Source organism: Sceloporus occidentalis, unplaced genomic scaffold (assembly GCF_023333645.1).
Source record: "Sceloporus occidentalis isolate IW3139 unplaced genomic scaffold, rSceOcc1.0.p SCAF_108, whole genome shotgun sequence".
In the NCBI taxonomy this organism is placed as follows: domain Eukaryota; kingdom Metazoa; phylum Chordata; class Lepidosauria; order Squamata; family Phrynosomatidae; genus Sceloporus; species Sceloporus occidentalis.
In genome coordinates, this window is record NW_028317088.1 from 220,666 (window position 1) to 232,832 (window position 12,167).

General features: G+C 49.9%; 1 protein-coding gene across 1 annotated transcript; it reads left to right on the plus strand.

The window, feature by feature from the left end:
* The first annotated feature begins 545 nt into the window (after positions 1-545).
* LOC149283223 (anoctamin-10-like) lies at positions 546-10,083 on the plus strand. Its single transcript, XM_089497843.1, has 12 exons — positions 546-690; positions 1,071-1,304; positions 1,404-1,538; positions 3,968-4,087; positions 4,409-4,975; positions 5,699-5,754; positions 6,223-6,297; positions 6,601-6,753; positions 8,377-8,568; positions 9,072-9,209; positions 9,721-9,794; positions 9,942-10,083. The coding sequence occupies exons 1-12, from the start codon at positions 546-548 to the stop codon at positions 10,081-10,083; spliced, it is 2,031 nt and encodes a 676-aa protein (XP_089353969.1).
* Positions 10,084-12,167: the final 2,084 nt, after the last annotated feature.

Genomic DNA, 12,167 nt, shown 5'->3' on the forward strand with positions numbered 1-12,167 from the left:
AAGCAGCCTGTATGTTAACAGGTTTGAAAGTTATTTACAGCGCGGCCTCTCCTCGGCGGGCAGGGCGACTGCCGTCACATTTAAAGGGGTTGGTGGAGACCGCACTGGAGAGCGTCTCCAATGCATGTTTAAATTCCCTGGCGCGTTTCGCTCCCATATGTTTGGGGCCCCACACATTAGTGCGAAACGTGTTGTGTGAAAGAGGAGCGCAGACTGGTGACTTTTTGCCTCTAGCATTGATTTAGGATATCCGCCCGGACCGGCCACGTGCTGGTCATTGGCACGTATGTTGATAAAACACTGGTGTATCTGGTGAAGGCACATTAGACAGAGTAGTGGCCACTTGGGAGCGGGTCGGCTTGACACTGTTTTTTTTGCCTGTTACGCTTTAGATTCTTTCACGTTTGCCGAGTGCACTTACTCTCCGTCTCTTCGTGGAATTGTGAGAGAAGTCCCCGCACCTTACAGCGCTCTCTCTAGTGATAACGACTGAGCCCTTCTGCTGACGTTCCCGATCTTCCTTGTGTTTTAGCCAAAGACCCGCGATGGGCTCGTGGAGTTCTGTCAGCTGTGGTTGCTGTGTGATGGATTCTGTCCAAACCCTCGTGGTGATCCAGCTCAGAGACGACATCAAACCTGAAACCAAGAAATGGCTCATAGAGCTCCTGGGGGCGTCGGCGGAACGCGGAGGTAAATAACGGCTGGCCTTTTCGGGGGGCTCCGGCAGCGGTGGGTGAAAGTGGAACCTGTCCTTTAACTGAATAAGGCAAGAAGCAGGGCTCAGGTTTTGGAGCGCTGGCATCCCACCTGCGCCGGGAGGTGCGTGTTTGGTTATCACCGCCACATCGGCAATTTACACTTTCTTCTGATGTGGGGCCACATTTACAAAGCAACGTATTGCTCCTGATTGTTCCACATCTAGCCCTCGGCACCCAGATATATGGCAGATGCCCAAGCGGGGGCCGCAGCATGGGACAGGCTATGAAACGACTGTCCGTTCTGTATAAACATGTCAGACACTCTGCATATGAGGCAGAACGCTCCAATAAATGTCTGTGTTAATACTTTAGGACCACATCTTTTAGTTCACCCCGGTGAAGATGATGAGGGGCACATTATACTGCTGTCAGCTACCACATGCCTCCTCCTGCACGCCGCTGAGCAACTTGGCCTCGCCAAGCTGGACAGCCAAGGATCCATGAGAGCGTTTTCTTATCGTCACAGAGAGAACTTTGTAAATTCGGGTGAGTGTGCACGCTGTGACTGTGATTCTGGTGAGCGCGCTCGCGGTGACTGGGATTCGGGTGAGTGCGCACGGCTGGAGTAAATAGCCCATTGGGGGGGTAATGCCTGTCTGTTCATTAAATTTCATTGATCAGGATTGCCTGATTTCGTTTTGACAGATAAAATCCAGCTCTTTTTGACATTTTCTGAGCAGCAGTTCCTATTGAAATATGAAGTGGAGAATCTGAAGGTCCTGCAAGAGATGTCTGTCCCGGGGTATCCATTTCACAGGCTGTACCCGGGCCAACGTGTCAGTAAGTGTGCCTGGCTCTAGTAGCCAGCGCGTGTGCACAGTGTCAGCGGTAGGAAGGATAGTGACATGTCTGTCCCGGGGTATCCACGTCACAGGCTGTACCCGTGCCAACGTGTCAGTAAATGTGCCTGTATCTAGTAGCCAGTGTCGGAACACTGTATGTATGTATGTATGGCTTGTTAGTAAGGTCATTGAGTTTGAGGGTCCTAATAGGGCTTAATTTATATGACATTGGATTGTGCTCTTCCAGGGCTGTCTGGAGGTACTAGTCAGCAAAAGTTACACAATGTAATGCAAAGTTTAATATGGGGAAGGCATTGGCATTAATGTGTATGGGATTTGAGTAGGGACAGCACAATGAATGTTCTTGCTGTTCATTTACCAAGAAGTTGTTTGTATTCCCTGCTATCCTCCATATGTGTAATACAAAATGCCGCATGAGAGCAGTACCAACGTTATGTGTCACGATGAACTTGTGTAAAATACATATTGCCCACAAGGTGGCAGCAGAATATTACATCTCAGCATAAGAAGGCTTGTAATATAACTACTGTCCACAAGGCGACTGCAGAGTATGAAATGTCAGCATAAGAAGGCGTGTAATATAACTACTGTCCACAAGGCGACTGCAGAGTATGAAATGTCAGCATAAGAAGGTGTGTAATATAACTACTGTCCACAAGGCGACAGCAGAGTATGAAATGTCAGCATAAGAAGGCGTGTAATATAACTACTGTCCACAAGGCGACAGCAGAGTATGAAATGTCAGCATAAGAAGGCGTGTAATATAACTACTGTCCACAAGGCGACAGCAGAGTATGAAATGTCAGCATAAGAAGGCGTGTAATATAACTACTGTCCACAAGGCGACAGCAGAGTATGAAATGTCAGCATAAGAAGGCGTGTAATATAACTACTGTCCACAAGGCGACAGCAGAGTATGAAATGTCAGCATAAGAAGGCGTGTAATATAACTACTGTCCACAAGGCGACAGCAGAGTATGAAATGTCAGCATAAGAAGGCGTGTAATATAACTACTGTCCACAAGGCGACAGCAGAGTATGAAATGTCAGCATAAGAAGGCGTGTAATATAACTACTGTCCACAAGGCGACAGCAGAGTATGAAATGTCAGCATAAGAAGGCGTGTAATATAACTACTGTCCACAAGGCGACAGCAGAGTATGAAATGTCAGCATAAGAAGGCGTGTAATATAACTATTGTCCACAAGGCGACAGCAGAGTATGAAATGTCAGCATAAGAAGGCGTGTAATATAACTACTGTCCACGAGGTGGCAGCAGAGTATGAAATGTCAGCATAAGAAGGCGTGTAATATAACTACTGTCCACAAGGCGACAGCAGAGTATGAAATGTCAGCATAAGAAGGCGTGTAATATAACTACTGTCCACAAGGCGACAGCAGAGTATGAAATGTCAGCATAAGGCGTGTAATATAACTACTGTCCACAAGGCGGCAGCAGAGTATGAAATGTCAGCATAAGAAGGCGTGTAATATAATTATTGTCCACAAGGCGGCAGCAGAGTATTAATGTACTGTTATTAAGGGCTTGTAGTATCCAAATTTCCCACAAGGCGGAGCCCCCCCCCTCGCAAATTTGAATATTAAGTTAGGGGGAAAAAAGAGACCCCGAATATAAGACTACCCTATAGGAAAAAAGTTTTATTAGTAAATATTCCCATGTAAACAATTTTCTTCATATTTAATAAAAACTATGATTGAGAATTCATTTTTTGTTTTTATTTCCTTTTATTTGACAACCTGCCCCCCCCCCGTTATGCACATCTACCTCCAGGCTTGCCACTCTGCCCCCAAATATGCCTTATGCCCCCTATATGCCACTCTGCTTCCCAGATACGCCTTACACCCCCTATATGCCACTCTGCACCCCTGATATGCCACTCTGCCCCCCAGACATACCAATCCATCCCTAGACTTGTCCCCCCATGCTCCAGACTCCCTGATGTCTACTGGGGGCAGCCGGTGGATGTCTGTAGCGCCTCTACGGCGTTTGTGAAATATTTCACCGGTCTCTGGTACCGCCGGTCCTTAGGGGCAGGTTTGTATGCCCCCTCAGCGTACTTCTTACTAAACTAGAACTAACCCCCCCCACAAGAATCCCACAAAAACACAAAAAATGTTTTAAATCCATTGTTCAAAGACATTAGGAGAGTTGAGTACGGGGGGGGCGGTGTTGGGGGTTTGTGTCACTCCGCGAAGGAGAGAGGGTGAAGGATTCGGTGTTCATATATACTGATATGTGAGCTGTGATTGGATAGCACATGGTATGAACATGTCTGGTTCCTGCCCTCAAGGGCCGTTGTGTATCTGACAGCAGCGAAATGCGTTGTCAGTGGGCGTGTTTTGGCAGTTGATTGCACGTGTAACGCATGTACCCTCTTTCTCTAGTTCATTTTTTACAGAAGTTGGAAGTCATTGTCAAATTCTACCCCGTGCATGAAAAGAGTCGGCTGGACAGGCTGCAGACACGCTGGTACCGCCAGATACGATTGTCTCCTCAGCCTATCGGTAAGTATTAAAGAGTCTGTCGCATGACGAGCGCGTTTTGCTGGGACTGACTCCGCGGTGCGACCTCCGCAGCCTCCCGAAATCACTCGTCATCACTCTACCCCCCCCCCCCGGGACCGGAGCCTATCCTGGGCCAGACCGCGTTCCTTCCTTGTTATATTTAGGCCGCGCTAGATGTTGTTACACGTTTTGAAGGGAAGCCTCACATGACTTAAAACAATGTATATAATATGCATGCGGTGCCGGCGCGAAGATGTTCCGCCATGGTCCATAACCCGGTACCCGTTTGCCCAGTTAAATGATGCCTTTCTCTCCCCACAGACGCCATCCGGGGGTATTTTGGGGAACCCGTGGCTTTCTACTTTGACTTCCTCGGATTCTTCACGCTCTCGCTCGCCGCTCCGATGCTCCTAAGCTATTTGTGCTCGTTTTCCCAGAGTTCCCTTGATAATCACATGATTTTTGCCGTGTTTAACATCCTGTGGTCGACGGTGACCATGGAGTTATGGAAGCGCCACAGTTCCGTAAGAGCCTATTTTTGGGGCACTTTACACATGAAGAGCTACTTGAAACCTCCGAGAGCTCAGTTCTGGGGTTGTTTGAGGAGAAGTCCCATCACCGCGAAGTGGGAGCTTTACTACCCGCAATGGAGAAGGACGCTGAAAATCCTGTGCGTGACGGCCCCCACGGTCTTCATGTTTCTGGGACTATCGATCGATGGGATGGTTATGTTTCTGTACTGGGAGGAAAGGACCCGAAAGCAGTACCAGACCAGCAGCTACTTGTCAGCCGCGGTTATGTCGTATCTGCCAAGCGTCTCCCACACGCTCTTCATGGAGACGCTAAATTCCGTCTACAAGAGGACGGCCACCGCCCTGACGGAATGGGGTGCGTGAAGCTCAGATGATTGGTATATGTGGCATGGAACGAGGGCCAGAGATTGGGGAGTAAAAGTCAATACAGACGGCCTCACCCCAACAAAGCAAGCAATCGGCACTAAATATGCATCTCCTTGAACCCGCCAGGCTACCTGTACCAGATAAAACCCCCAACCGCGCCAACCTGTACCAGATAAGACCCCAACCCTGCCAATCCGTACCGGATAAAACCCCCAACCGCGCCAATCCGTACCAGATAAAACCCTAACCGTGCCAATCCGTACCAGATAAAACCCTAACCGTGCCAATCCGTACCAGATAAAACCCTAACCGTGCCAATCCGTACCGGATAAAACCCCCAACCGCGCCAATGCATACCAGATAAAACCCCAACCGTGCCAATCCGTACCAGATAAAACCCCAACCGCGCCAATCCGTACCAGATAAAACCCCAACCGTGCCAATCCGTACCGGATAAAACCCCCAACCGCGCCAATCCTTACCAGATAAAACCCCAACCGTGCCAATCCGTACCAGATAAAACCCCCAACCGCGCCAATCCGTACCGGATAAAACCCCCAACCGCGCCAATCCGTACCAGATAAAACCCCAACCGTGCCAATCCGCACCGGATAAAACCCCAACCGTGCCAATCCGTACCAGATAAAACCCCCAACCATGCCAACCTGTACCAGATCCCGTTGAGCTGACAATGTCTTCTTTCTTTTATCAGAGAACCACAGGCTCGAGTCATCGTTTCAGAAGCACCTGACCATCAAAGTGCTTGTGGTAAGGCTATTGTCTCTGTGCATATGTGACATGTACTGGCCAGTACACGCGTGTGTCCTAAGTGATGTGTACACTTAAGTGATGTGTACAGGGCATGTGACTTGTATTGGGCAGTACACGCGTGTGTCCTGAGTGATGTGTACAGGGCGTGTGACTTGTATTGGGCAGTACACACGGGTGTCCTGAGTGATGTGTACAGGGCGTGTGACTTGTACTGGGCAGTACACGCATGTGACTTGTACTGGGCAGTACACGCGTGTGACTTGTACTGGGCAGTACACGCGTGTGACTTGTACTGGGCAGTAGGTGGGGAAGAGCTTAGCTCGTTATGACATGAGTTCTGTGTGAGGTTAGCGTGTGCGATGTCTATCGGTATGAGGAAGGTGCAGTCACCGTTGGAACGGGTGATTTAGGGCTTTGCCCCGGCGTTTATCTCAGTTTATCGCCCAACTTTTCCCTTTTCTCCAGTTTCGTTTTGTGAACTGCTTTGGCCTCCTGTTTTACATCGCCTTTTATCTGCAGGATCTCCAGCTTCTCCGAAAGGTGAGTCGCCAGCCTGCGCCCTGCTTGTCCGACGGGGCCCTGTTTGGGGACGACATGTAACTGGGGGGTCCCGTCCATGACCATATACGTTTCCAGCCTCTCTTGTGGATTTATAGAGTGTTAGCGAGTGTGTTAGAGATGCTTTACAACCTGACCCCGTTTTCTCTGCAAGATCTAAAACTCTCCGTACGCCAGGACCGGCCCTCTGGACTTATTATGTTTATTGCGTTTCACGGCTACGACACGTGTGTGCGGCGTGAGGTAATTCATGAGACTAATCTCGGTCCGTGTTATTCCCCCCAGCGACTGTCCTCGTTATTAATTGTATCGCAGGCCGTTAATCAGGTTTGTGAAGTTCTGCTTCCGTATCTACAATGGAGACGGAATGCAGCCTCGGCCAACGCGGCCCCGTTCATTGATGCCGTGGTACGCGACGGAGAGCGGCGCCCGGATCCGGTAACGTTATCTCAATCTTTCAGTATCGTTTTACCTTATGTGGGGGGCGGCTGGCATGTGTCAGTGTAATAGGGGCATTAAGGGATCGATGAGGGTGCAGTGTAATAGGGGTATTAAGGGATCGCTGTGGGTGCAGTGTAATAGGGGTATTAAGGGATCGCTGTGGGTGCAGTGTAATAGGGGTATTAAGGGAGCGCTGTGGGTGCAGTATAATAGGGGCATTAAGGGATCACTGTGGGTGCAGTGTAATAGGGGCATTTAGGGATCGATGTGGGTGCAGTGTAATGGGGGCATTTAGGGATCGCTGTGGGTGCAGTGTAATAGGGGCATTTAGGGATCGATGTGGGTGCAGTGTAATAGGGGCATTAAGGGATCGATGTGGGTGCAGTGTAATAGGGGCATTAAGGGATGGCTGTGGGTGCAGTGTAATAGGGGTATTAAGGGGTCGATGTGGGTGCAGTGTAATGGGGGCATTAAGGGATCGATGTGGGTGCAGTGTAATAGGGGCATTAAGGGATGGCTGTGGGTGCAGTGTAATAGGGGCACTAAGGGATCGATGCGGGTGCAGTGTAATAGGGGCATTAAGGGATGGCTGTGGGTGCAGTGTAATAGGGGCATTAAGGGATCGCTGTGGGTGCAGTGTAATGGGGGCATTAAGGGATCGATGTGGGTGCAGTGTAATGGGGGCATTAAGGGATCGCTGTGGGTGCAGTGTAATGGGGGCATTAAGGGATCGCTGTGGGTGCAGTGTAATGGGAGCATTAAGGGATCGCTGTGGGTGCAGTGTAATAGGGGCATTTAGGGATCGATGTGGGTGCAGTGTAATGGGGGCATTAAGGGATCGCTGTGGGTGCAGTGTAATAGGGGCATTAAGGGATCGCTGAGGGTGCAGTGTAATAGGGGCATTAAGGGATCGCTGTGGGTGCAGTGTAATAGGGGCATTAAGGGATCGCTGTGGGTGCAGTGTAATAGGGGCATTAAGGGATCGCTGAGGGTGCAGTGTAATAGGGGCATTAAGGGATCGCTGTGGGTGCAGTGTAATAGGGGCATTAAGGGATCGCTGTGGGTGCAGTGTAATCGGGGCATTTAGGGATCGATGTGGGTGCAGTGTAATAGGGGCATTTAGGGATCGCTGTGGGTGCAGTGTAATAGGGGCATTTAGGGATCGCTGTGGGTGCAGTGTAATAGGGGCATTTAGGGATCGATGTGGGTGCAGTGTAATAGGGACATTTAGGGATCGCTGTGGGTGCAGTGTAATAGGGGCATTAAGGGATCGCTGTGGGTGCAGTGTAATAGGGGCATTTAGGGATCGATGTGGGTTTAGTGGAATAGGGGCATTTAGGGATCGATGTGGGTGCAGTGTAATAGGGGCATTTAGGGATCGATGTGGGTGCAGTGTAATAGGGGCATTTAGGGATCGATGTGGGTGCAGTGTAATAGGGGCATTTAGGGATCGATGTGGGTGCAGTGTAATATGGGCGTTAAGGGGTCCCTTCTCATTCCCCATCTAGTTTTGCCTGTTTCATCCAACGAATGCCTTTGAAATCATTGGATGTTAATGATAAATATTGGAGTTTAAGAAGAATAATTTTGTGTTTGTTTATGTCTTTTGCGTAATTTTAGGGATTATTTGATGATTACATGGAGCTGTTTGTCCAGTTCGGATACGTCAGTCTCTTTTCGTGTGTTTATCCCCCGACGGCCGCTCTTCTCATGTTAAACAATGTCACGGAGATCCATACTGACGCCTTTAAACTGTGCCAGATATTCCAGAAACCCTTTCCGGAGCCCGCGGACAGTATCGGCGTATGGCAGGTGAGGTGCTAAGGGTGTTTCTGCCCATCAACCCTCTGAGGCCTCATCTTTGCTCCGCTGCCGCCCTCTGTGCTCCGCTGCCGCCCTCTGTGCTCCGCTGCCGCCCTCTTCACTGCGCTGTGGCCCTCTTTCCTCCGGCAATGATTGGGTTTATTCTTTGCGAATGGGGTCCATGGCTTAGAGCTCAGATGACTTACTGTCCTCGCAGTACAGCGTTCCCGCTGGGGTGCAGTCCGGCCCTGGGGTGCAGTCCGGCTCTGGCCATGTCTCTAACCCCTCAAAAGAAGGGGTAATTCCTGATGCTGCCACTGGGTGAGAAGGCAGCAAGAGTGTGAACGCGCGTTCAGATGAGCGCAGTATGTGAGGTAAAGCACTCGAAGAGGGTGAAATGAAAGCATCAGGAGGGATTCATCCGCCTAGTAACGCTAAGTCTCACAAGCTTGAATCATGCGGGACTCTGGCGCTCCGTTCACAATGTCTCTCGTTTGCTTCACCGTTCTCAGGTCGCTTTTGAATCGCTTGGCTATTTTTCCGTCATCACCAACTGCTTCTTCCTCTGCATCTCTGCTGCAGCGCAGACGTTTTGCCAGAGCTCTGGGGTGGGCGCCGAGTCCTTCGTCCTGTACATGCTCGGGGCAGAGGTGAGTCCAGGAGAAGGTGGGAAAAGAGATCGCTTTATATGAGCACCAGGTCAGCTCATTGAGATATACCCCGAACGTATTTACAGTGCCTGTGCATTCATAAGGTGGTGAAAACACCGAAGCTGCTCTGCTGCAGCTCTCTCCAACACACATTACGAGCTGGGCTGAGTCCTGTTGGAGCTGACACTTGCCCGTTCGCCCGGCACACGGCTGCATGCGGAGTCCAGCCGCTGACTCCTTGAAAGATGCCGCTTAACCCTTTAAGCTCCAGGATAGACAACGGTTTAAAGGCACCGTAGCTGATACAGCAGCACTGATCAGTTAGGGCTCTCTCTATGCACCCCCATGACACGCCACCCTGCTTCCTGATTACACGTTGGTGCAACGAAACGCATGGCCTCGGCGGGTCCTTTTCATGTAACGTGTCCGTTTTCACGCAGCACCTCCTGGTCGTTTTAAAGCTGCTTGTGGCGTTTGCGATTCCCGACAAACCTTACTGGCTGCGGCTCAGAATGATGCGGACGGACTTCTGCTCGCTGGAAGCTCTCAAGGAATCGGCAAGAAAAGGACCCGGTTGCTGACCGTGTAAGTTATTTTGCCCCGTGACTCGGTTGAGGCTTCTGTGGGCAGGACATGAAGACGTAGTCAGGAGAATGCAGAGGTTGGGCTGAGTCACTGACGGTGGCCGCCGGATGCTTTATTCCTTATGTCTGTACTCTTCGTACATTTCAGGATATCTCAGCCTCTGATGAACACAAGTCTGGCGTTGGAGACCCTGCGAAGAGACCACCTCAACCCAACGGACGCGATGCTTTTATTATTGGTGCGGGAAGGGGGTGCTTTGGACTCTTGGTGGGGCGAGGCAGCCCGGTGAAGGACCTTTCATGGAACATTTAATCCCGGCTGGTTTCTGCAACTGGTGAGCTACCTCCAGGTAACGTGTCCCTACTTTCACCCGTCGGGAGGAGGACTCCTTCAGACCGCTTCCTGCTGTCTATGAATCTGAGAATTCCTGTGACTGCTCCCAAGAGCTTACAGTCTTTGCGTTGGTTTTCCCTGGAACCGGGCAGACTGTGGGTATAGAGGCACCTTATTCACAAAGGGCTCGTTCAGTAAGCAGTGGGGACGTCGCCGAGAGGTTCAGATGGTTTTACTTGTCTTCAGACGAGTGTCCGTTCGCCCCGGCACACGGCTGCCCGTGGTTCAGGAGCCCATTCAATTCCTTCTCACCGGAGCGCTCCCTGCGCTGTTTCCTGCGACACACTGTCGGCACGCGGAGTCCAGCCGCCGACTCCTTGAATGATGCCGCTTAACCCTTTCAGCTTCTGGATTGTGCAGTCCTGCGACTACACTACATTAACTAGTACAGCCCCATGACGCACCGAGCGTGAACACGCGCGCGCACCGAGCGTGAACACGCGCGCGCACCGAGCGTGAACACGCGCGCGCACCGAGCGTGAACGCACACGCTCCGAGGCACAGGTGCATCGCAAGGTTTTTACCGCATCGCAACGTTATTACCTTGGTGCAGACGCATGGCATGGTCATTACCGTGGCGCATGGTATGGTTATTACGGCGGTGCATGGTATGGTTGTTACCACGTCGTATCGTTATTACCGTGGCACAGGCGCATGGAATGGTTATTACCGCGGTGCAGGTGCATGGCATGGTTATTACCGTGGCGCATGGTATGGTTATTATATCGTAGCATTATTACCGCGGTGCAGGTGCATGGCATGGTCATTACCGTGGCGCATGGTATGGTTATTATATCGTAGCGTTATTACCGCGGTGCAGGTGCATGGCATGGTCATTACCGTGGCGCATGGTATGGTTATTATATCGTAGCGTTATTACCGCGGTGCAGATGCATCGCATAGTTACTACTGCAGCGCAGACGCATGGAATGGTTATTACCGAGTCGTATCGTTATTACCGCGGCGTATCGTTACTAATTTTTAAATGTTAAAGGGACACGCGTGGCGCTGGACACCGTTTATCCAAACCTTACATCACAATAACATGAATAATGCCAAAAACATGACGTCACAGCGAGGCTGCAACTAACGTTTTTTTTTATCATCGATTAATCGGATCAAAAAACAATATGCAATTTAACAAATAAACTGGGTGTTTAAAACAAACTGGAGAATAAACCACGTTTCCATGAACCTGTCATTGTACTCTGCGCACAACACTTACCTCTTTCTCTAATCGCTGCCTTGTTTTACGGACAAGAACCCAAACACAGTATTTCTCTAGGTTTTCATTAAAAATATATTGTGAAAAATATTAATTCACATGGAAACTGTTTTTTCATATTTAATAAAAACTATGATTGAGAAAAAAAGCATTTCTTGTTTTTATTTGCCAATCTGCCCCACGCCTTGCTACTCTGCACCCCAGATATGCCTTATACCCCCTTACATGCCACTCGCCCCCCCCAGACTAGGTGTCTAGTGGGGGCAGCCAGTGAACGTCTGCATGTAGAAAAACCTCTGCTGCTGCCAGGCACTACCGCTGGAGCTTCTATGATGGAGCACCAGGAAGGTCATGTGATACTGGCGCTCCACAATAGAAGCCCCAGGGGAAGTGGAGGGCAGTAGAGGAGACGCTCACTGGGTGCCGGAGAGGAGGATCCAGCAGCGCTGCGGGGATCGGGATCATAGTCTTGTAGTCAGACGTCTGTTTTGAGGTCGGATTATAAAACGAGGGATATTTTTCGGAGCATTTTGCTCAGAAAAAACCCTTATCATATAATAAATAAAATCTATAATGAAAATCGTTAATTTTAATTATCGATTATTATGGATTTTTATGATTAGTTGTTGCAGCCCTACGTCACAGCAGGTTTTCCCATGGTGAGAGGGTGGCAGATAAGTGGAAGAGCCACCCAGCAGAAAAGGTTAAACAATAAAAAAAACAAAAAAAAACATTTTAACATGTGTGGAATAAGC